The sequence below is a fragment of the Kogia breviceps genome, chromosome 5 (assembly GCF_026419965.1).
Source record: "Kogia breviceps isolate mKogBre1 chromosome 5, mKogBre1 haplotype 1, whole genome shotgun sequence".
Classification (NCBI taxonomy): domain Eukaryota; kingdom Metazoa; phylum Chordata; class Mammalia; order Artiodactyla; family Physeteridae; genus Kogia; species Kogia breviceps.
The window spans coordinates 138,201,092-138,227,037 of NC_081314.1; the positions used below are offsets into that span (position 1 = coordinate 138,201,092).

General features: G+C 43.1%; 1 protein-coding gene across 2 annotated transcripts; it reads left to right on the forward strand.

The window, feature by feature from the left end:
- Positions 1-25,741, forward strand: IFNAR1 (interferon alpha and beta receptor subunit 1). 2 transcript variants are annotated; one of them, XR_010840838.1, is made up of 12 exons: positions 1-509; positions 4,511-4,634; positions 9,949-10,130; positions 12,532-12,689; positions 12,806-12,947; positions 13,878-13,992; positions 17,004-17,203; positions 17,312-17,469; positions 20,249-20,399; positions 20,892-21,037; positions 22,493-23,788; positions 23,920-25,741. XR_010840838.1 is itself a non-coding variant. In XM_059064452.2 (11 exons), exons 1-11 carry the CDS (start codon positions 437-439, stop codon positions 22,730-22,732), a joined length of 1,689 nt encoding a protein of 562 aa, XP_058920435.1. In that variant the 5' UTR covers positions 1-436; the 3' UTR covers positions 22,733-25,741. The 2 variants fall into 2 exon arrangements, 1 of the variants encoding a protein (XP_058920435.1); XM_059064452.2 differs by having other exon boundaries at positions 22,493-25,741.
- The last annotated feature ends 205 nt before the right edge of the window (positions 25,742-25,946 follow it).

Sequence of the window (25,946 nt, forward strand, 5' to 3'; positions counted from 1 at the left end):
CTATTAGTGAGAAGTGAGGGGGCGGGGAGGACGGGGGAGCGGACGCCAAGCCGCGAGGCTTGCGCAGAAGCACTGGCAAAGTTCCGCGTTCCTACCGAGATCAAGGCCTCCGGTTAGACGCGGTCTTCCCGGAACCCGAGGGTGCACCGCGAGCGTGCGGTCTCGGGCCGGAAGGACGGGTCGTGGGGGAGGGCTGCGGAGGCTGGGCTGCCCACCCGTGTCCCACGCGCGTGCGCGGACGGTGGCACGCGCGCAGAAGGGACGGCGCGTGCGCGGGAGTCGGTGGGCAGAGGGGCGGGGCGACGCGGAAGTGGGTTTTGTGAGCTTGGGGCGCATCCCTGGGGAGAGCCACTGCGCCCAACCTTCCTTCGCGCCACCTCGCCCTACCTGCGGTGGCAGAAGATGTGACTGGAGGGCTGCCGGCGGCCCGCGGACGATGCTCGCGCTCCTGGGCGCGACGACCCTGATGCTGGTCGCTGGGGCGCCGTGGGTGTTGCCCGCAGCCTCAGGTGAGAGATGGGGGTTCCTGGGGCGGGGGATGGGCGCGAGGCTGGACAGCGGCGGCGTGGGAAACCTCGGACCCGGGAAGGACAGCGGTCCTCTCCGGGAGACCTCTGGTTGTCCGTGGTCGCAGCGCTCACATTGAAACCGACTTGGGCTCGAAAATCAAACGAGTTAAAGTGATGTTCAAGATCTTTCCACACCACTTGCTTGGGGGCGCCCTCCTCGCCATCCCTTCCGCCCTGTGCCTGCTCCCTGAGCTCCTTCCCCGTGGGGCTGGGTGTGGGAGAGCTTTGGTGTCGAGTTTGTTTCCGTCCGAAAAATCCGGCAGCTCGACTGGACTTTTTAATAATAAACAAGGCTTTAGACACGAGCTATGTGCTGCTGTTTCTTCAATTTAGTAAACAGTTACTTGGTCCCATGTGGGAGGGGGGATAAGGTTTGCAAGCATTTCTCTGCCCTCAGGATTCGTACAATGTAATAAAAAAAATAATAATAACAAAAGAAAAATACAAAAGGCAAAATACAAAGGCTGGGAGCCACCAAGCTAATTTGCTGCCTTTCTTAGCTGGGATGCATGGAGGAATGGCAGCTGTCATACGGTGGACTTTGTAGTGAGGAGGCGGACTCAGTGGCTCCTTTCGTCTTTGTAGGCCCAAAGACAAACAGGGCCTAGCAGCTGAGAGCAGGAATCCAGGAGTTGGTGAGGCTGCCTAGTGGGCTTAAAACACCTGTTTTTTTAGAAAAGCATATCCTTATTTTCTGGGGTACGTGGTATCCTATCTATCTTGTCCTAAAAAATAAAACAGCCAGTTAGTTATTTTACCAGCATAATGGGTTTCTTCCAGAATAGCAGAGGAATTGCAATTTGGGACAAGCAAGTTAGGTCAAAAACCTTAGGCAAGTCCAACAACAACAAGAGAAGAAGGCTACTTTATAGAGAAAAAGGTGGAAGTTGGGTGGGGCTGTTTTAAGAGAAAGTCCATTGGAGGAAAGCAAGAGTTCAGGATGGTGCTGCTTTTCCCATTGGCTGGGCTTGTTGCTGGTAGAGGAAATTTATATTTGTATAGATGTACGTGTCTGGATTTATGTCAGACTTAAAAATACAGTAAACCATGGGACTTCCCTGGTGGCACAGTGGATAAGACTCCGCACTCCCAGTGCAGGGGGCCCAGGTTCAATCCCTGGTCAGGGAACTAGATCCCACATGCATGCTGCAACTAAGAGTTTGCATGCCACAACTAAGGATCCCACATGCCGCAACTAAGGAGCCCATGTGCTACAACTAAGGAGCTGGTGAGCCGCAACTAAGGAGCCCATGAGCCACAACTAAGGAGCCCGTCTGTCACAACTAAAACCCAGCGCAACCAAATAAATAAATAAATACTAAAAATGTATATATATAATAAACCATTTCTAGTCATCAAGATGAATGTGAAGGGTTGAAGCAACCAATTGTATAAATAGAAATATTGGATTATGTACCCTTTTATATATTTTACATGCTAAAGGTTGAAATAAACTATTATCAAAGGGATATTGCTAATACTAATAGAACAAAATCTATGAACTCTAAAATCCTATTTAACAACTATTTCCAAGTCCCTGTCCATTTGTCAGTCAATTATTTGTTTGTCTCCCAAATGCCAAGATGCCTCTAACTCCAGGGTCTCCTTCGCTTGGTAACAGAAGGATTTCATCTCTGAGGAAATAGCTGGCTCTACCCCAGGTATCAAATTGCTGCATCCTATCTCAGGGCCCAGAATTACTAGAATTAGAATATTCTGGGCTGGAGGCTACAAATGCCATCAGACCTTTTGTTAATCCCATAAACCCAGTCACTGTCCTTTGGCTGCATAGAATCTTTAAAATCCCAACAACTGGGATGGGGATTAAGTTTAGAGTGGGATACGGGAGAGTAATTCTATTCGGTGATGAAGTCTCCGAGAATAGGAGTGTAAAATAGAAAATGTGGGTGGGGAGACTCAATGAGTACCTCCCCAAATTAAAAAGAAAAATCAGAAAATGTTTCCTCAGATGTCTCCCCTTTTGACTCCATACCATAATATTTCTAACTGGAAAGTAGAGGCAGCAATCCCAATTTTAAAAAAGTTCTATACAAGGACCTCTGTAGTAGAAAGTCTGTGAGGAGATAACATCCTTGTCCTGAAGCAGCAGTAAAGACTAGAAATATTGCAGGGAAAAGAGTAAACTTAAAAGCTGGTCTTTTAAAAATTGTAATTTATCATCATGAAAGATCAGTCCTTTGTGATATGGAAAAAGTTCCTGTGAACTCAGCATTAGTCTGAGGACTGAAAAATGCAGGTGAAGTATGTAGCTATATATACCTTGCCTTAAGGAATTTCCAGTCTGGTTGGAGGTTGTGTTTAACATAAAGAAGCAATTTTTTAAAAAATAAATGTATTTATTTTATTTATTTTTGGCTGCGTTGGGTCTCCGTTGCTATGCGTGGGCTTTCTCTAGTTGCTGCAAGCAGGGGCTACTCTTCGTTGTGGTGCGCGGGCTTCTCACTGCGGTGGCTTCCCCTGTTGTGGAGCACGGGCTCTAGGCGCGTGGGCTTCAGCACTCGTAGCTCGCGGGCCCTAGAGCGCAGGCTCAGTAGTTGTGGTGCACGGGCTTAGTTGCTCCGCAGCATGTGGGATCTTCCCGGACCAGGGCTCAAACCCGTGTGCCCTGCATTGGCAGGCGGATTCTTAACCCCTGCGCCACCAGGGAAGTCCCAAAGAAGCATTTTTTTAAAAGACATCTTCAGTCAGCAAGTTTTGAGAGCCTGTTAGATGTCGGGTATGGTGCTGAGTACATCTACTTTAGTGTGAAATTGAGTGGTGCAGATTCATGATGCAGCATGTAAAGAAAGAGCAAGGTTGGCATGAGCTGCAGTATTTGAGGAAGGTTTTCTGTTAGGGGGCAAACTTGAGCTGGGTCTTGGAGGATTTGGGCGGTCAGAGAGGAAGAGAAACACTATTTGGAGGGGCCAAAAAGGAAAAATCAGAAGAGAGGGCATCCAACTGGTGGAAGATTTGTACTAGAAGTGTAAGAAATAAAGGGGAAAAAAAAAAAGAAATGGCAAGGGGGGGGTTATAAATTAGGAGTATGGGAGTAACTGATACAAACTACTATACATAAAATAAATAAGCAACAAGGATTTACTGTATAAAACAGGGAACTATATTCAGTATCCTGTGTAACCTAAAATGGAAAATAATCTGCAACATGTGTATATAAAACTGAATCACTTTGCTGTACACATGAAACTAATACAGTATTGTAAATCAACCACACTTCAGTTTTTTTTAAAAAAGCATAAGAAATAAAATAGATCTTTAGATGGAAGTCTTTAAAAATAAACAGAAGGGTTCAGACTTGATACATTCAGTGGTCAAGACCTTTTCAGGTTCCTGTAGGGCTTGGGTGATGTGATAAACTTTTATATCTCTATTGATTTTGTTATGTGAATGTTTGGTTCCTATGAATAGTTGTCAGCTCTGAAACCACATCTGTTCAGCTCTCTATCAGAGTATATCCGTCTCTGAACATAGTATGCAAAACCAAATTGAGGCTGTTAAACCGTCTAACGCTGTATCCTTTATGTCAGTATCATTTCTAAGACCAAAGAAAAATACTATTTTTATACAGAGACTTTTTTTTTCCAATTAAAAGACAATGCTTACCTTTTTATGATTTATTTTTTCTACCTTTATTGAGATATAATTGATATATAATGTTTGCTTTTTATAGATTTTTAAAAACTCAACCATTTTCCAACTCTCGAATGCAGAGATAGAAATAATTAGCAGCCTCCCCATGCTGAGAGCAAGCACTAGGTTTTTTTAGATTTTTTTATATACTTAACTTTTATATTTTATATTTAAATGTATTCATTCTCCAATCAGTGATGTGAAGAATAACATTTTACAATATATAAAATATCTATAGTATGTATATATGTATGTATGTATAACTGTCTTCTTTCTTATTGCCTTGACAGGGGGAGCACATCTAAAATCTCCTGAAAATGGCAGCGTCTGCATCATTGATGACAGCTTCATCCTGAAGTGGGGCGGCAGCAGTGAGTCTGTCAGCAATGTCACTTTTTCAGCAGAGTATAAAATGTACGTTACTCTACTCATTGATTTGCTGAATAATTTTTACCATTTGAGCACCATAAATTTTTCTTTCAGATTTAGGAAACATTTGGTTTTTCCATTTTTTTAAAGAAAATGTATGGCTATTTTGCATAGTATTTATCACTTCATTTCTACAAATAGAGGCTCAGTCAAATTCATCTTTGGGTATTGAAGCAAGAGATTTTGGGGACAAGGCTAGCAGACAACTTCTGTAGTCCACAGCCATACCTTCTCTGTTCTGTATGCTCCAACTTCTTTAAATATAAACTAGGGGCTGACCAGAGCATACCTTGAGGATATGGGAGGGTGCCCCTAAAGGCCTAGCCGTGGTCTTGGAATAGGCTTCTGTGGTCAGGCTTTCCTCTTGTCTCCATCATACACAAAGTTTTAATTCTAGATACACTTTATAAACATCAGTATATTGGACCCTGCCTTCCCACAGACTCAGTGTTTCTGGTGTTTCTGCCTCTTCCTAGTGCTAACTTTCTACTTAACGATTGCCAAGTGGGTAGGCAGACAAGGAGTTGTGGACGAAGGGATTACAGAAGGAAATACTGCTCAGGAAGTATGGTACTTTGCTTTGGGTTCTGGGACCCTGTCTGCTAACCATGATCCCTGTCCAAGAAAGAGCAGGCAGGGAATCAGGCAGTGAAGAAACAGGGCTTAGGACCTCTAGAACCAGGATTCCACCACTTCAACCACAGCCCGGTTGTTCTTCATTTGATAGTTAGTAATTTGCGTGTGTGTGTGTGTATGTACAGTTGACCCTCGAACAATGGCGGGGGTTAGGGATGGTCACCCCACCCCACCCCTGTCCCATGCAGTCGGAAATCTGAGTATAACTTTACAGTAGGCCCTCCATATCTGCGGTTACGCATCTGTAGATTCAACCAACCCTAGGTCGTGTAGTGCTGTAACGTGTATTTATTGAAAGAAATCTGCGTGTAAATGGGCTCACACAGTTCAAACCCGTGTTGCTCAAGGGTCAACCATATATATGTATACACATACACACACACACACACACACACACACACACACACACACGTGGTTTTTCTCAGAGCTGATAATTTAACAGTTTTCATCTGTAGAGATTTTCTTTAAATTGAACTTTGAGTTGTGTTACCAAATTTGTTCTTTGCCTTAGTTCAGAATGTTGTTATGAAACAACTATTTTAGGTATAATAGAGATGATTTCAGATCCCCTAATTTAAAATTACCCTTGTAGGGGCTTCCCTGGTGGCACGGTCGTTAAGAATCTGCCTGCCAATGTAGGGGACATGGTTTCGAGCCCTGGTCCGGGAAGATCCCACATGCCGCGGAGCAACTGAGCCCGTGCGCCACAACTACTGAAGCCCACATGCCTAGAGCCTGTGCTCCGCAACAAGAGAAGCCACCACAATGAGAAGCCCCACACCGCAACAAAGAGTAGCCCCCACTCGCTGCAACTAGAGAAAGCCCGCGTGCAGCAATGAAGACCCAATGTAGCCACAAAAAAAATTTAATTTAAAAATAAGTAAATAAAAATAAAAACATAAAATAGAATAAAATTACCCTTGTAATAAAGAACAGAGCCATAGACAGTGCTCTTGTGTTCTTGTTCCTTCACATGTTCTGTCACTTCTACTAAATTCTCCAGTTCATGATAATCTGTTGGTTCTGACTTAGTATCCAATGCACTGTTTCAGTGTGTTCTTTCTCTATTCTGTTCTGCTGGCTTTATAAACAATTGCCTTGTAAGAACATGCCAGGTCACAAGTTTGGGGAGCCAGTTTAGCAGTGAGTGTGGTGCAGTGTTACATGAACTTGAGCCAGGCTGCTTGGGTTTAAATCCATCCTCTGCTACTTATTCTCTCTGTCACAGTTTCCTTATCTGTTAAGTAAAGATAAAAAATTAGTATGATCATATGTAATTTATCATTCAAACCAGAATACTTCTGAGAGTGAACAGAAGCACTTGACTTTAGATAAGCTGGAACAAGAAGCTTAAACTAGGACAGTCCCAGGCAGACTGGCCTGGAACACCCCAGTGATGAAGCATCTAACTCGGAAGGCTGTTGTGAGTGTTGCACAGTTGTGTGTCAAGTGAGCATAACAGTGGTGCCGAGAACGTGATCAGCCAAAGTGTAGTTAATGTCAGCAGCGCACAGATATTTTTTTTCCATTTAGTGTTTATCAGAACATTAGACATATCACTGGCGATAAATGATACACAGACACATAAATAAGCTACTGGGATACCAGTGCTTGTAGAACATATGCTTATCTAAGATGTCAGTGTTTGTGACTTATATCTAAAATGTATTATGGGCACTTCCCTGGTGGCACAGTGGGTTAAGAATCCACCTGCCAACGTAGGGGGCACAGGTTTGAGCCCTGGTCCGGGAAGATCCCACATGCCGTGGAGCAGCTAAGCCCATGCGTCACAACTACTGAGCCTGCGCTCTAGAGCCCACGAGCCACAACTACTGAGCCCCCGTGCCACAGTTACTGAAGCCCGCGTGCCTAGAGCCCATGCTCCACAACAGGAGAAGCCACCGCAATGAGAAGCCTGCGTACCGCAATGAAGAATAGGCCCCGCTCGCTGCAACTAGAGAAAGCCCACGCGCAGCGGCGAAGACCCAACACAGCCAAAAATAAAAATAAATTAATTAACTAAATAAATGAATTTATTTATTTAAAATAAATAAAATAAAATGTATTATGACATATGTAGTGTGCAGTCTTCATTCAACAAACATTGAATGCCTTTTTTTTTTTTTTTTTTTTCTTTTTTTTCCTCTCACCGCTGTGGCCTCTCCCGTTGCGGAGCACAGGCTCCGGACGCGCAGGCGCAGCGGCCACGGCTCACGGGCCCAGCCGCTCCGCGGCACGTGGGATCTTCCCGGACCAGGGCACGAACCCGCGTCTCCTGCATCGGCAGGCGGACTCTCAACCACTGCGCCACCAGGGAAGCCCTGAATGCCTTTTTTGCCAAACACTCTTCTGGGTACTCGGAATACATTAGTGAATAGGAGAGACAAAGATGGCATGAAGTTTTATTATGAAACTGGTTTTATGAAATGAATTTTCTATTGGTTACACATTTATTTTCAAGTTATATTTCTGTTGTGATCTAAACACTGTATATACAATGAAGTTTGTCCTTTTTTTTAAGAAAATATAAAAGTAGCTACCATTGCAGTAGCTCCCTTACATGCAAAAGCAGTTGTAATAGAGTGGGCAGCTGTATCTCCTGGAGCAGGAAAGACAGATGTAAAGAGTGAGGGTGGGTTGAAGCCATATCAAGGCTTAGTTTTAAATTTTTTATAAGGTTTTCCGTTGAGTATAATAGAAGTTCTGCATATAAATGGACCAGAAATGCTTTACTGGCTTTTTGCCTGGAGCTCATTTTATTTTGACCCTCTATGCACCTGATTTAAAGAGGTCTGTGTACCGTACCCACTTCCCAGACTTCCTTAATCTCCTAATTTCTCTAGAATTATATTTTCTAATAAATGACATTTGAGGGGAAAAACAATCTGAATTTTTGGTTTAGATTTTTAAGTCTGGATTTTTAAAAAAATAGATTCTGTTGTGGAGGAGTTTCTCAGGAAGATTTGCATTTAAATCAAGGTATTATTAATGCCAGCTCTAATCTCAAAGCTCAGATAGGTAAAGAAGGGGAAACTCGCCAGGAATGAAGTGTATATGGTAGTGTATATTATTGGTAACTTTTTTTTTTTTTTGGCTGTGTTGAGTCTTCGTTGCCCCACGTGGGCTTTCTCCAGTTGCTGCCAGCGTGGGCTGTTCTTCATTATGGTGCATGGGCTTCTCATTGCCGTGGCTTCTCTTGTTGTGGAGCACGGGCTCTAGGTGCGCGGGCTTCAGTAGTTGCGGCACGCAGCCTCGGTAGTTGTGGCTCGCAGGCTTAGTTGCTCCATGGCATGTGGGATCTTCCCGGACCAGGGATCGAACCCTTGTCCCCTGCATGGGCAGGCGGATTCTTAACCACTGTGCCACCAGGGAAGTCCCGGTAACTTTTTAAAGATGTTTCTTTTTTGAAAAATAAGGTAGACTTGAATTGGAGTCAGCACAAACATTATTTAGATATCATCCCTAATTTCTATTAGCTTTTAATAAAGAGCATCCTTAGCTTTTTATTAAAGATGCTTTAGAGACTTCCCTGGTGGTCCAGTGGTTAAGACTATGTGCTCCCAGTATAGGGGGCCTAGGTTCGATCGCTGGTTGGGAAACTAGATCCCACATGCATGCCGCAACTAAAAACAAAGAAAAGATCCAGCATGCTGCAGTGAGGATCCCCAGTGCCACAACTAAGACCCGGTGCAGCCAAATAAATAAATATTTTTTTAAATAAATTAATTTTAAAAAAATAAACATGCTTTAGCATCTTTAAAATGAGGTCTACAATATTACCCAAAAACCAAAAATCAGCTAGTGCTAGACCTATGAATTAGGCTTGACAAAAATGCCTTCTCAGAGGATAGTTTCTCTCTTTGGTTTAAGGCAGACAGGGCTTACCACAGGCAAAAAATTTGAAATCTAATGTTTGTTTTCTGTCCCTCTCCTTCACTTCAGCCCCCTGTCCCCTTTGTAGCAACATGTCCTTTCTGTTTAAGGCACTCTGTGCCAACTTAATTTCTTCACGTGCTTAAAAAAAAAATCTAATATCACTCAAACGTTTTAATGGACTAAATCCACACTGAGCAGTTTGTTAGTTTATGTTAACATTTTAAGTTCTTTGTTTCTAGTCATGTAACAAAGGAATTATAGAGATCAGTATACAGAAGGAATGATTTGGTTTTGAGAAGAGCAGAGGAAATTCTCAAACCATACTGATTCTGAGGTCTTCCTTAGGGTTAGTAAATCTCTTCATAGGAAGAGGTCAGAAGGGAATCATCAAATCCACTTCCCAAATTTTCAGTAAGGAAGACAGGATCCAGAATACAAAGTAGTTGGGCCAAAAGTCACACAACTATCTTAACAAAGCCAACAGTAAGTCCACTTTTATCTTATGGGTTCTTTCTTTCTCTGCTTCTTTGAAATCCTAATGCATTAGGAGTTTTTACATTAAAAAGTTAACTATATTTCAGAATTATTCCATTGTATAAATAATAACTTGGTATATATGTAATGAAAAAGAGTAGAATGTTACACACAAAAATACTGTCAGGACATTACCTCAAGTAGAAGAAATAACTACTTACACTAGCTTTATAATGTTAATGTAAATAGAAAACATGTTTGTCACTCTTGTATTTATAATGTTCATTCATTCATTTGCTTTTTTATCTTGAAGACCAGGGATGGATAATTGGAAGAAATTGCCTGGGTGTCAGCATATGACTAGTACCGAATGCAACTTTTCTTCAGTCAAGCTTAAAAATGTTTATGAAAAAATTGAATTGCGCATAAGAGCAGAAAAAGGAAACAACACTTCCCAGTGGCATGAGGTTAAGCCATTTATACCATTTCAAAAAGGTAAGAAGTTGCCAGCTGAATTACATTGTATTCTTTATTAAATATTACCAGAACAGCTCTCTTCCCAAGCCCATTCATTTGCATGATGTAAAGTCTCCCATCTTTAAAAACAAACAAACAAACAAGGATTCCCTTAAACCGGTATCTCCTTCCTGCTATGGCCTCATTTTCCTGCTTTCCCTACGGTGCAGGGGTCCCCAAACCACCCCTTCCACCCCCCCGGGCTACGCAGCAGGAGGTGAGTGTCGTGAGTGTTGGGTGAGTGAGTGAAGCTTCATCTGCCACACCCCCCAGCTCTTCACCGCTCCCCCCAACCCCCCGCTCTTCACTGCTCCCCCCCCTCACCCCCAGCTCTTCACTGCTCCCCACCGCTTGCATTACCACCTGAACCATCTCCCCCCATCACCATCGCCCCCCCCCCCCAATCCGTGGAAATATTGTCTTCCACAAAACTGGTCCCTGGTGCCAAAAAGGTTGGAGACCGCTGCTATAGTGGTTGTTCTCAAAGTGTGATCTCCAAGACCCTTTCAGGAGGTCTATAAAGTCCAAACTATTTTCTTAATAATTCTAAGACTTACTTGTCTTTTTCATTTTCATTCTCTCGTGAATGTACTCGAGTTTTCTAGAGGCTGTTTGATGTGAAATGGTGACTGGCTGTATGCAGAAGTAGGTGTGAGACACAGCTGCCTTCTTCAGTAAGCCAGACATGAAAGAGCTTTGAACAAAATGTGAAATAGTACCGCTTTCCTCACTAAGCTTTTTGGCTTGTTTGTTTTGGGAAATATAGTCTTTTTTTTATCACGTAGTGGGTTTTATCATTACTGTTTTTTAATGAGTTGATAAATATTTTAAATTTTTATCAATTTTAATGTTTAATATGCTAAATATTCAATGACGTAGCCCATGTAAACAAAAGCTCTTTAGGACCCTCAGTTTCTCTAAGAGTGTAAAGGGGTCCCAAGACCAAACAGTTTGAGAACCACTGCCCTATCCCAAAACTCACACGAGAATGATCTGTACCCCCTCTCTGTACACTTTTCCTCCTACTCCCTCTTCCGCCCTCTCCATTTGAGCTTGGTTCCCCCTCACTACCCTGAAACTACTCTTGCCAAGGTCACCGTGACCTCCACAATGCCTAGTGGATTCCCTGTCTTCTGGCCCAGTTCCCCTGTGGCATCAGCGTGATCATCATTCGCTTCCTCTTGAAACCCTTGCATCTCTGATCTCTAGGGCACTGCTCTTTCCCGGCTCTCCTCCTGCTCCTTGGCTGCTCCTTTGTCAGTTTCTTCTCATCCCCCAGACCTTTAAATGTTGGACAGCTGCAGGGCTCAGTCTGCAGGGCTTGGTCCTTGAACCTCTTCTCCTACGCACCCTCCGCCAGGAATCGTATGGCTTGCAACATCACCTGTGCTCTTGACTCCCCAAATTCTATCTCTCCAGCCCCATTCCTTCCCCTTACCTTAGACTCATATCACCAGCTAGCTCTCTAATTCAGCATCTCTACTTAGAGGTCTATAAGTCGTCTCAAATTTAAAATGGCCAAACAGAGCTCTTGATTTTCCCCCTCCAGACCTGCTCTTCTTGCAGTGTTTTTCATCTCTGTTAATGACATCACCTATTTATTTGTTCAGGCCAAGAGCCCTGGCATCACCTTTGGCATCTCTTTCTCTCGTGCAACATCCAGTCCATCAACAAATTCTGAGTGATAAACCTTCAAAGTATATCCTGAATTGGATCCCTTCTCACTTCCACCCCTGCTAGCAGCCTTTGCCAGGACACTTTCATTTGTCACTCGAACTGCTGCAGTAGCTTCCCTGCTTCCTCACACATCAACGAGGGTGATCTTTCCCGGATGTGAATCAGGTCTCAGCAGTCCTCCAGAGACTACAGACTCAGACTACAGAGTTTTCTGCCTGTTACCTGGCTTCTAGCTGCCTCTCTGATCTCATTTTCTACCACTCAGCCATTCGAGGGCCCCCTACTGTCTCTTGAAAATGGTGAGCACATTCCCAGCTCAGGGGCTCTGCCCTTGGTGCGCCCTCAGCTGGGGATGCTTTTCCCCTTGACACTTGAATGACTGACTCCCTCACCTTGTTCAGGTCTCAGCTCAAACGTCTCGGGGAGCCCTCTCCTCACTAACTTACCTGAAACAGCTCTTGTTGCCATTCTCTGTCCCTTCATGTTACTTCATTTTTTTCTTAGAGCACGCATGACCTTATAACACTATATGCATTTGTTTATTTGGGATTTTTGGCCCCATCCCTCACTAAAGTGTAAGCTCCATGAGGGATTTTCTCCATTTTATATGCCAGACACATATTAAGTGCTTATAATTGTTTGTTGTATGAATGTTTTGGCTTGTATTAGTGAACTTACATAGTAAGTGTGTTTATTTTTACAGCTCAGATTGGTCCTCCAGATGTACATTTAGAAGCTGAAGATAAGGCAATAATAATAAACATCTCTCCTCCTGGGACAAAAGATAGTATCATGTGGGCTATGGATCATTCCAGCTTTACATACAGCTTAGTGATCTGGAAAAACTCTTCAAGTCTAGAAGTAAGCATTATTTTTATCTTTGTTTGATGTGAGAGAAGAATGACATGAATTAATTCTAAAACTTGACTTTTTTTACTTTTTTAAAGAACAGACTCCTTTTTTTTTTTTAATTATAGGAAAGGACTGAAACTGTTTATTCCAGAGATAAAATTCATAAACTCTCACCAGAGACTACTTATTGTTTAAAAGTTAAAGCAGAACTACGTTCACCAAGAAGAGTTGGTGTCTATAGTCCAGTGTATTGTATAAACACCACAGGTGAGGAAGTCTTGCTTCAGATTCAATAACTATGTATATAAATTGGCAACCTATTAATTTTGGCATTTTTCCAATAGTTGCTAAATCTTATGTGATGGTTTAATAGACATTAAAACAAACGCATTCTAACAGCATTTATGTAAGCAACAAATGTTATTTGGGATTTTTGTCTCAAGTAAATAGTAATGAAAATTTTGCATAAAATCCAAGTATTTTCTAATGAAAATTAGAAAATTTAGCGGTGAAGAGTGGCGGGGAGTGGTGGATCTTGGATTTTTCTAATGAAAAATTTTTATTCAGAATCTACAAGAGAGGGAGGTAGTTGCTAGAAGAACAGTTAGTCTTCCAAAAAGTTTACCTTTTTATAGATGAAATGTTAAAATATGAAATTTAATCAGTGACAACTTGCCAACAATTAAGGCTTAAGGGCAGGAGCTTGGATTTATTATTTTAATTATAAGTTTAATATGCTTTGTTTTTAAAAGCAAACAGTATAGAAGGGTTTGAAGTTTTCCTCTCCTGCCTCCTGACCCCCAGTTCCATTTACCAGAGATATCACCAGCAGTCTGTGTACAACCTTTCATACTTTTTTCAGGGCTTATATAAGTATATACTTGGACTTACAGTTTGGGGGGTTTTGTCTTTTAAATTAAAAAATAGGGTCCTGCCAGATATATTTTAAACTTGCTTGTTTAACCCAATACATTGAGGCTCTCTTTTTATGTCGGCACATATAGATCTATCACATTCTTTTACATGGCTGCATAGTATTCCCTTGTGTGAACATACACCATAACTTATTTAGCTGTTACGTCATTATGATAAAACGCAAGCCTTTTATCTTCTTGCTCATGCTGTTTGGAATTCTAGCCATCTGTCATCTCCCTAAAGAAAATGTGTGTGTTTTTTTGTGTGCTCTTTGTTTTGTAGAGAAACATAAAGTGCCTTCACCAGAAAATATACAAATCGATGCTGAAAATCAGGTCTATGTTCTTAAGTGGGATTATGCATATGAAAACACGACTTTTCGAGCTCAGTGGTCCCAGTAAGTTCTATTCCATAAATGTCCTTTTTGTAGTTTATTTTGCCCAGTTTGTTAGGTTTCTTTTCCCTCTGCTTCAGCCACCTGCTGCTCCATGCACACATGTGGCCTGATGCAAAGGTGGTTGTGATATACTGGAGCCGGAGTGTTCAATTCTAGTCCCAGGATGTCATTGAGCTAATCACTGAACTTCTTTGGGCCTCAGTTTCTTCACTTGTTGTCAAATGGGTATATTCTCATAATATCTAGTGTTCTTACCGTCTCTCTCTCTCTTTTTTTTTTTAAACATGTGATTCTAGTTGCATTTCCTAGTGCTATTTCCTCAATCTGGAATACTTGACACATGGCCATGATCTTTTCTTCAGAACCCACTTCTTCCATGCGTCCTTGAAATGATCTGAGTCCAGTCACTCTGTCGTGTTCAATTCAAGTTAGCCTTCCCATTGTCTTGATTATTTTAGTGGCTTTGGCAGATTTTTTAGTGATTACTTTAGTGGGAAATTAAGAGAGTTGGAGAGAACTGTGCTCTATGTGACTGAGTAGAGACCAGCCAGATATGCGTGAAGCTTAGCACCACATGAGTGGAAGAGGACTGCATATAGTTTATACTCGTTGGACAACTGTAGGGGATAAGTAGAGAGGGAGAAGACAAGAGGATAATCAAGTGGAAGGTGACGTGGACTGTGGGGAGAAAAGGGACAGGAAAGAAAGAGACACTGAGGACAGAGGGATAAAGGGACCAAAGGCAAGTATAGGTAAAGCAGGAAGGGAAGAGTGAGAAGAAAGAGACTAGAAAGACACAGAAAAAATGAGGGAAAAGGGAAGTCAATACTGTTGTGATCGATTACTTTCAACCCTTTGGTGTTAGTTTCAAAACAATAAGTTTGTATAATAAATGCATTCATGTCATACATGCCCTTACAGATAGACACACACACACACACACACACACACACACACACACAGAGATCAGGAAACTGTACAGGAGTCTTTTCTGTGTTCTTCACTTTCAAAAGCATGTTAAACAGTAGGGCCACAGACTAGACAGGAATGGGGGTTTCTGATGGCTGGTCTCTAAGTTTCTTTTGGGTCCTTAGCACACTGTAAAAAGCACTGAAGGAATTGTAAAGGTACAGCAGAATAAAACACATGGCGCTAGAAATACGAAGCAGTTGTCTGCCTTTGCATAGCAAAATGTGATTTAGGACTGAGGAGTGGAGTATAGATCATAAGGGTTACAGAAGTCAGAAATGTAAAGGTGCATGGGGCTGGAGAGACCAAAGAAGCCCTCTGGAAGGAGATGCAGTGTGAACCAGGCCTTGAGTGCCGAGTCACATAGTTTTAAATGACGAGAGAGGGCATCCCAGGCAGGGGGCTACACACAGGGGAAAGCTCAGGATATGAAGAGGCAAAATTAGGTCGGGGTAACGAGGAGGTGTTCATTTCCCATTGCTCTGTAACAAACTACCACAAACGTAGCAGCTTAAAACACGCCGTTTATTATCTGTCCGTGACTTTGGGTCAGGAGTCCAGGCGTGGCTTAGCTGGGTTCTCTGCTCGGGGTCTCGCAAGGCTGCAGTTCAGGTGTCAGCTGGGGTGCTGTCTCGTACAAGCTGTCTCGTGCCGTCTCCTTAGCTCATGTGGTGGTTGGCAGGACCCTTTTCTTGCAGCTTCAGAACTCATGGTGACCTGCTTCCTGGAGGCCATCAGGAGAGAGAATCTCTGTCCTCTAGACCCTCTTCTAAAGGGCTCGTCTGATCAGGTCAGGCCCACCCAGGATAGGCTCTCATTTGATACACTCAAAGTCAGCTGCTTTGGGACCTTGATTTCACTTGTAAGGTCCCTCCACCTTGGCCGAACAATGTAACCTAATCAAGAGTTCCTGGATCCTGCCCACACTGAGGCAGAGGGAATCACAAAGGGCTTGTGCACCAGCGGGCGGGAATTTGGGGGGCCAGTTTGGAATTTTGCCAACAAGAAGGGAGGACCTGCTTTGAGAGTAGCAGAGCACTGGAGCCTGGGAGAGCAACGAGAGAGAACATTGAATTGCTAGGACGGCATAAGCTTAGGCCCAGCCTCAGGTGGCCCTGTCGGCATTTGAGTGCCACTGGGAATTTTGTGTGGAGGGATGGGTAGCGTGAGGCCTGTGTTTGAGGAGGTGTGAAGGTGGCCAAATTGTGTGTGGTGCAGTGGGCCTAAGGAGACAGGGCAGACCAGGGGACAAGTCAGGAGGCTGTTTGGGTTCCAGGCTTGAGCGGAGGTGCTTGGAGCTGTTGGTTTCTGAGCAGCTTACTTCACCTCTCTAGGCCCAGTCTTAACTCTGTGCAGACTCGCTCTTAGGACTCTGCTGTGTATCTCGGAGACGGCACTTCCCCACAGGTGTGCTGGTACATTTAGCAGCTGGCTTTCCAGAAGGGAAAAAAGCCTTGTCTGTAGCATTTGCCAGTTTTTATAATATAACTACTCCTATTATGGCCACTGTCAAGCTCCCAACAGCACGTCACTGAACACGCATTTGGGAAGACGCACGGTAAGCCCTCCGTCACATGGCGCTTCAGCCGTATAGACACCATAGACGTCAATAGCCTTGAGCGTAGATCGTAAAGTGTAGGAAAATAATTAGGACAGGATGAGTTTTGAGTGTTTATTACTTTCGTTTTTAATACCGTTTATTTATTTGTAAGTTTACGTAACTTAACTTTTAATAATGGCTGTATTTAACAGCCCTTTCATGTGTTTAACGCTGGCAGCCTTCCTGAAAATTTAGCAGTTGTTTCTGTGTACGGGTGCGAGCCAGCGCTAGCGCAGCACTGCCTTATCACACTCTGGAGCAAGATCTTTGGTTTTCCTTTGTGAACATGTCTCTTCCACCGTCCTGTGAGTTTCCTGAGGGTGAGGACCGTTTACCTCTGTAACCTTAGCCCCTAACAGAGTGTCTAGTGTGTTATAGGTATTCAGTAAATGTTTACTAAATTAATGTGTTTGGAATAAAAAGCATTTATTTGTCTTAACAGTGAGTTTTTAAAAAGGATTCCTGGGGGTCATTCAGACAAATGGAAACAAATACCAAACTGTGAAGATGTCAAAACTACCCACTGTGTGATCCCTCAGAGTGCTTTCCCAGAAGGAATTCACCGTATCCGTGTACAAGCATCTAATGGAAATAACACATCGTTTTGGTCCGAAGAGAAAATATTTAATACTGAAATGAAAAGTAAGCCAATAGTTTTTACTTTACATTGTAATTCTCCAATTTGGTGCGAACTCTTAAAATTGTGTTTTAGTCTAATTTGAACTTCGTGTCTTTGCACATTTTTTCTAGCTATCATATTTCCCCCGGTCATTAGCATGAAGTCCGTTAATGACGACTCACTGCACGTCTCTGTCGGAGCTCCAAAAGAGTCTGAAAACAAGTCTGTAAACCAGCTTTACCCACTAATTTATGAAGTTATTTTTCGGGAAAACACTTCAAATGCTGAGGTAAAAAGACTATGTAGTATAGGTTTATGATTTAGAGTTATAATTGTGGTTTGGGTAAACAAAGCTTGAAGTTAAAATTCTAGGGAAATTTTTAAACTTTAAGACTTGTGATTAACTCAGATATTTACACTAGGAAGAAAGGAGCATTTCCCATGTTTTACGCAGTAAGAGTTACGATCGTCTGCATCTGGGCCCTGGTTAGTAGTTGTTGCTCTTGTTGTTTCTTTGGCCACGCCACGTGGCATGCAGGATCTTAGTTCCCTGACCAGGGATGGAACACATGCCCCCTGCAGTGGAGCCACGGAGTACTAACCACTAGACCACCAGGGGTGTCCGCCCCCCCGCCCCTCCCAACCGGTTAGTTTTTAAAATTCAGATCCTGAGGGCTTCCCTGGTGTTGCAGTGGTTGGGAATCTGCCTGCCAATGCAGGGGACACGGGTTCGAGCCCTGGCCCGGGAAGATCCCACATGCCGTGGAGCAACTAAGCCCATGCACCACAACTACTGAGCCTGCGCGTCTGGAGCCTGTGCTCTGCGACGGGAGAGGCCATGACAGTGAGAGGCCCGCGCACCACGATGAAGAGTGGCCCCCGCTCGCCACAACTGGAGAAAGCCCTCGCACAGAAACGAAGACCCAACACAGCCAAAAATAAATAAATAAATTTATTTTTTTTAAAAAATTCAGATCCTGAGCTTATTCCTGCTCAGTCAGAATCTCTGGGGGTAGAACTCAGGAATTTGTATTTTTAACAGGATTCTCAGGTATTCGTGAGGGTTTCTCAACACTATTGACATTTGGGTTGGCTGATTCTTTGTTGTGGGAGCTGCCTCGTGCATTATAGGATGGCTAGCAATACCGTTGGCCACCACCCACTAGATGCCTGTAGCGCTCCCTCCCAGTTCTGACAACCCAAAATACCTCCACATATTGTCAAATATCCCCTGGGGGTGGGGCACCTCCAAGAGGGCAAAAATTGGTTTTTAGGGCACAAAAGAATCTTAGCTGTTAACAGTAGTTCATGACCCTCCAGGAGGAAAACCTGCCTCCAGTGTTCAACTTCACCCAACAAAATCTTATTCAACTTTGTAAAGGGGGAGGGAATTGGAAAAAATGGTCTAAAAAGGCTCCTTAGGGGAGTAGTCATGACAAAAGGGTTGAGAAACACTCATTTAAACCCTAAAATTCAAAAACCACTGACAAAGCTAATATACATCAGATAATCCACATTATTCCTAGATCACTTTTCCCTGTGGAATTACTATCAAGGAATCAACCTTTAAAAATCTTGTGCAAATAAGTTGGTAAATTCTGTAACTTCATTTTCTGTTGAAAATCTAAGAAAATTCCAGCCACTTGGCTACTTTCATGTTAACTATCTGAACACTCTGTAACCAGAGCAGAATTTAGCCCCATTGGACACTGTGGCTGGTTCTCAGTCATCCCTAGATCAGAAAGATCTAAATTTGTGTCTCAAGCCCCCAAATTGTGTGACCTTAGGCAAGGTGGTTAACTGCTAAAACTTTGTTTCCTCTCCTCTAAAGTGGTGGTGGTCATAGTAACTTAATTTTTTTTTTAAATTGGGGTATACTTGTTTTACACTGTTGTGTTAGTTTCCAGTGTACAGCGAAGTGGAGTTCCCTGTGCTATACGGCAGGTTCTCATTAGTTATCCATTTTATACATATTACGTTGTAACTTAATTTTTTTTGAAAGGATGTTTACAAGGTTTAAAATGAGGTAAAATATATGAAAATACATACCACATTGCTTGACAAATAGTAGATTCAATAACTTTTTTTTTTTTTTTTTGGCCATCCTGTGCTGGGTAACACATCAATAATTACAATCGTGATAACAACTCAAATTTATTGAAAACTCATTATGTATCAGGACTAAGCTAAGTATTTTACATGAATCCTCTCAATCATTCTTCAACCCTGCCAGACAGTTTGATTGATTAAATTACTATTCAGCAAATACTTGGGATGGACTATCCGTTACTACCTCACTGATGCTAGGCTGTAAACAGTGGAATGGGAGTGGATGTGGTGTGAGCAGAGGCCGTAAGTGCACATGATGCTTCTCCCACTTGTCAAGAGGAAAGCAGGCTCCACGTGGTCTCTGGCCCCAGGTGGATGGGAGACTGTGGAGCAGACCTACACCTGATCCACGGCCTCAGTGAGCATTCCCCCAGCACTTTGGGACACTCACAAGTAAGAAAAACAAATACCTTTTGAGCCACAGGCTGTTTTGTTACACAGCATTGTACAACATTATTTTGTTGGCCTTGTAATGTTTTGTTTTACAACATTATTGTGGCAACAGCTGACTAATACAAATAGGAGTAATAATTGTCCTCACTTTACAGATCTGGGAGTAGGGCCCAGGGAACTTAAATAACTTGCCTAAGGCCGTGTAGCTGTGCGTGATATCTTGATACAGGCAGTTTGAGGCCAGAACCTCCACACTTAATTGTTCTGCCACTAAACAGAGATAACCCGACGGTGATTAAACCAAATCAGCATGTACTTATAAAATAAATTTGAGTCGTCTTAGGAACATATTGTATTCTTTTTTTGGCAGCAGCCATGTTTAACTTTTGAATTTGGTTATAATGTGTTGTCCAAAACAAATTTATATTTCTCAAACATATACCAACTAAGTGTTTGGGAGAGACCAATCTTAGCTTGACTATTTCAGGAATTCAGAAAATAGATATTCCCTATATGATTTCTTGGGGTTCTAAATTTTTTATCAATGATTTACTTATTTTTTATAGAGAAAAGTTGTAGAGAAAAGAACTGAATTTACCTTTCCTAACTTGAAACCGCTGACTGTATACTGTGTGAAAGCCAGAGCACTCATTGAGAATGACAAGTGGAATAAAAGCAGTGTTTTTAGTGATACTGTGTGTGAGAAAACAAAACCAGGTCAGAATCTTTTATTGTATCTTTTCTTTTTTAATGTAACAAGACTTAATAAAAATAACCAATTCATTGAAAATTGTAAAATATTTCCTTTTTACCACAAAAATATAGAGAATATTTTCTTCGTGAACTGTGTGAGTACTTGACGCTGAGCCTTCCAGTTTTAGAAAATATTTTTAACACTCAACTTAGTTCAGTGGTTTTTGCATGCTTTATATTTCATGCATAGCTGCATAATCAATTTCCTTTTATTATTACTCTTAGAATTTAATGCGACTATTTTAATTTTTTATATAATCCTTAATGTAATTATTATGTGGAAATCCCTTAATTAGTTCAATTGTGAATTTTTTTTATGCTATTGTTGGTATTATTTAATAGAATGTATATTTCCTTTCACGTGGCTATATTTGTTTCACACAAACTGTCAGCAGTCTTAATGTATTTGTGTGTCAAAAGCTGTATAGATGCTAAACACCATTTATTTGTTTTTAGGAAATACTTCCAAAACCTGGCTTATAGCTGAAATTTGCACTGCATTATTTTCTATCATTGTTGTCATTTATGTTGTGAAAGTCCTCTTGAGATGTATCAAATACGTGTTCTTTCCATCAAGTAAACCTCCTTCCACTGTAGATGAGGTATGTTACTTTTCTTTTCAACAGTTAACTGGATTTTTCTTAAAATGAACGGGAAATATATTTGATTTTAACAGAATATAAATGTTTTCTTGATATTCAGAGAATAATACAGACTGATTTGGGGTTTTTTCTTCAGAGTTTCAGAAAATTAACTTTAGAAACAGTCATTTAATAGAATATAACATGGAATAGTAAGGTGTGTCCTTAATCTCGTATTTTTCTGGCAGTTTGGTTACTGTGGCACTTGTTTTACCATTGAAAGTCTATATTCACAAAAAGACTAAAACATTATCATCAGTGCAAAAACTGTACTCTGTGGGTAAAAAATCACAGAAAACGAAATAGCAACACATGAGTTTCCTTTCACAGCACCTCGGTGTTTTGGTTGGCGTGGTTAGTGAAAGCCCTGAGTGGTGAGGGCCGGAGTGTGGAGAGCACCGTGGGGGAGGTGTGCTCACCTGGAGCCGCTTCCACGCGAGCTGCCCTGTTTCAGGTTCCCCAGGCTTTGGAGCTACAGACCTGAAGGCGAATTGTTGATGGGCTGTAGTGTGTTTGCACTTACTGGCCCTGTGAACTTGAGCAGCTCTCTTAAGCGTACTTGAGCAAGTGCCCGTAGACTGTAAATCAGAGCCAATAGTACCATCCTGCAGAACTGGGAGGCGCAAAGGAGATGAACCAGGAAGGCCTAACACTGTGCAAACGTTCTGTAAATATGAACTGTTTTACTCTTTTATGCCTGGGTTTTTTAATATCATTTCTATATACTCTTCTATTCAGCTGTCATTTAAATAACTTAAAACTATCAAGTTACAATAGCTCTTTATTCTTAGTGGGACAGGGAAAAATCAATTTCTCCCTGTGCCTCTTCTGGGTATTTGTGGATTAGATACCGAAATATTTGTTATGTCAAAATAAAATGTCCCCAACCCCAGTGCTCTCCCTCTCCTTCCGCACCCACACCCTTCCGCTCCCCACCCCTGATAGCACGGTGGGCCTTTCTTAGGGACTCTTCCTATAATTCCCCAAAGCATGTACATGACCTCACTAGTGATGGTCTTGTTCTAAACGTTATAGTGCAGTCGATATGCTGTTAGCTTGCTTCTTTTTTTTTTTTTTTTTTTTTTTTTTTTGTGGTATGCGGGCCTCTCACTGCTGTGGCCCCTCCCACTGCGGAGCACAGGCTCCGGACGCGCAGGCCCAGCGGCCACGGCTCACGGGCTCAGTCGCTCCGCGGCATGTGGGATCCTCCCGGACCAGGGCACGAACCCGTGACCCCTGCATCGGCAGGCGGACTCTCAACCACTGCGCCACCAGGGAAGCCCTAGCTTGCTTCTTAATACGCATGTCAAAAGATGGGGTTTCCAGATAACTTAAGAAACCACAGCTTATTAGAACTAGAAGACTAATTTTTGTTATTTTAAGTAATCTGTTTCTGTTCTTTCCCTTTTGAATTAGTATTTCTCTGAACAGCCAGTAAGGAATCTACTGCTTTCCACTTCTGAGGAACAAACGGAAAGATGTTCTATAATTGAAAATGCAAGCAGCATCACTGTCATAGAAGAGACTAATCCAATTGATGAAGACCCCAAAAAGTACAATTCCCAAACTAGTCAAGATTCAGGGAACTATTCTAATGAAGACGAAAACAGTGGAAGCAAAATAGGTGACGAACTTCTGCCACAGGAAGCTGTGTGACCAGGAGTAGACTCTAAAATATTAGGGAGTCTCGCGGGAGTTGCAGTGGGGGCCTGGGCTCCTTGCTCCTCTCAGTAACTCTCAAGAGACCATTTGCTTGCGGGGGAAGAAAGATCACCTTCAGACCGATCGTAGGTCCTAAAAACACAGGCAAGCAGTTAACTGTTTGAAAGGAGTGTGGAGAAGAGTTTTCTACATTCTTTTCCACGTGTAAGGTCTTGAAAGAGCTGTCATTGGACCGCCCTGGATGAGAGGGGTTAAATCCAGAAGATGCCCTCTGTCTTCCTAATGACCCCCCGGGCACCAGCGTGCCGCCGCGTGGGAAGGGTGGCGCTCGTGTACCCCCATCAGCTGATACCGTCGCTGTGCTGCCAGCGCTGCTGCGTATACTATCCGTCCCTTCTGTATCCCGGTATTACAGTCGATTGTTTTTCAGGACATACTTAGAACATGTGGCCTTTTCTTTGGACACGAAAGTAGGCCCTTTGGAAATGTCTTTACAAGAAGCCTGAATACCACCATCACTTGGGTTTCTGGAAAAGTAGCTTACTCTGGAAAACAGCTGCAGATGCCAGAAACATGGTATATGGGCCTTAAAGATTTTTCAGGGGAGTTCTATCTGTTTCACCAATTACGTTGGCTTCTATGTCACAGTTACCTATCCCCTCTACGGTTTAGGATTAAAACCAGATAATCTTTTGCTATATGTCCATGAAGTCTTCCTCATTCAGAACACTGGAACAATAGCTTCTGATTACAGTGCATAATCACTAAAATTACAGAGAAATGGGAAACTGTCCGAGTAGATAACTTACTATTATCTTTTAAGATACCGGGGGTATGTGACATTAGTCACAGTGGATGTAAGAAGTCTTGGGACCAGAAAATGGTACCGAGAGAAGACACAGAGTAAGAAGTAGAGTAATTCAGCAGGAAAGAAGCAGGTGGCTTTAGCGAAAAATCAGAAGAATGAGTGTAATCGACCGTGGATTACTAACGTCCTGAGGGCGGTTTGGTGCTGTGGCTTCTCTGTGCCGCCTGGGCGTGTTCAGGCAGGTACCCCCTCTGCTCAGCCGACATGCACTCAAGGAAATGCAGATTATTTATTATCAAGGTGTGGGAGGAAATGTACCTGGGAAGAAAACCTAAGTTTTAAAATATATAATGCCTTTCAAAGGCATCTATAGCTTATTTTTAAATGATTCGCTATTTGGGATTATTCATGGAGATCCTGCAGAGGAGGGAAGTGGAGGAATTCTGGTGGCCTCTGAGGCCGGGTTCTGGGCTTCAGTCGTTGCAGAAGGACCAGTGAAAGGGAAGGGAGATGGAGCTACCCAGAGCATCACGGCAGGCCAGTCTTATTGACACAGTGGTCCGCTGTGGTCTTCTGGGTGGAAGAAAAGGTTGAAAGCAGCTGCCCTGGGAAGGGCTGTGACGCCCAGCGCGTCCTCTGCAGAGCACACCGTGCACTTCCCCTGGACCTCGGTCCAGCTCCTAGGGGAGCATACGGTATGGGCCAGGGGTCCCCGCCGAGGCAGTTCTCTGCTGCAGAATCCCTACAGGGACCCACACGCACCTTTGATCCTGCCGACCGGAGGCCTTCGGTTCAAAGCAGATCGGGGTTGGCTCTTCGCTCGTAGAGGCCCTGTCAGTGGGAATTTGCCTCGGTAGCGAGGAAGGGAGGAGCATGCCGGGCCCCTGTCAGCCCCGGCTTCAACGCTGTGTCCGTGCGACAGGCCTGGGCAGCACGCGGGCCCGGGATTTACCGCAGGAAGAAGGCTGCTTCAGAACGGACCCCCCAAAAGGAGACGGCGCCTTCGTGGGATGTGGAAGAGGGAGAACTCGGGCATTAATTAGGATGAAAAGACACCACGGAAGTCGCCAGGTCCCTGGATGTGGGAGTCTGTGTGTCTTTGGGGTTTAGGACGCCCTGTGGTTTTCAGCGAACAAGCATCTGAGCAGCAGCGAACAAAACACCCTCGATTTTGCCTTGTCTTCTGACCTAAAAATGCAGCTCCGTCCCATTCTTCGTTGTGGTCCACGTGTAGCTTAATCGGGATGTGCTTACTTGTAAAGTGACAAGTATTTTTTCTGAAGAGTAGTTTACTTGGAAATACCATATACTTGGGAACACCAATGAACTGCCTCGGAGCTACAACACGGATAGTTCTTAGAGAAGCTAGAAAATAACCTACGCGTTTATGTAACAGATTTGTATCGTTACAGCCAGGAATAAATGTATTAATACGGAATATAGATTAACATATACGTAAGTGGTGACATACGTCTGTAAACATACATGCGTACTTACACGTGCACACGCGTGTGATGTGGGCCGTACTCCAGTAGTACAGCCATAAAGACTTAGCATAGCTTCTAGTTAGAAAAGTATAAATGCTGCTCGAGAACTATGAACTAAAGAGTCAGACCAGAAATTTGCAACCTATAAAATCGTCATTTCAAAAATATAATTTAGAGTTTGTATCTTTTCCCCAAACTGTGACCTTCAAAGCAGCCTCTGATTGCTCCTAAGGATTTGGAGAGTGTACAGAAACTTTGCCTACCTGCCGCTCCTCGCGGTAACCCTTTGACTACCTGACATGTTTGTTTCGTGGTGTCTGTCTGCCCCCCAGCGGACCGGAAGCTCTGTGGGAGCAGGCATTCACTTTTACTTACTACTGTATCCCCAGCACCTACCACAGTGTGGTGCCTCACGCGTAAAAAGTGAGCAGGAGATAATTGTCAAATGACTGAAATCTAAAATGTGAACCAAATGGGTGTTTCTGGCACTGTTTGTGTGTCTTGTTGAGTTGTGGAAGGACACATCCATGTTTCCAATGTTCCTATGCAGTGAGCTTTGTATCTTATTTGTACTCTGTCTTAACCCCCATGGCTGTTTTTTAAACAGTTTTGTTAAACAGTTTTCTGTAATAAGCGCTGAGGCCAAAAGTCTTGGGTTTTAGGGTGGTTCTGCTTGAACTGATTAAACATGCATCACAGGAGTGGCAACTGCTGTCTTCACAAGGTATTCACAACCGAGGGGGCCGGTGCCTGTACCTGGTGTGCGCATGCCCGGCGTTGGTATCCTGAAGGGGGCCCCACTGCCGTCACCGCCCCACGGAGCTCCTGGACAGGGAGCTCTCTTGCTTGCCCTTTGCTTTTTCACAGCCTCAACCTTAGACTTGGCCGGAGCGCCGCCTTGACCCAGTGAGTC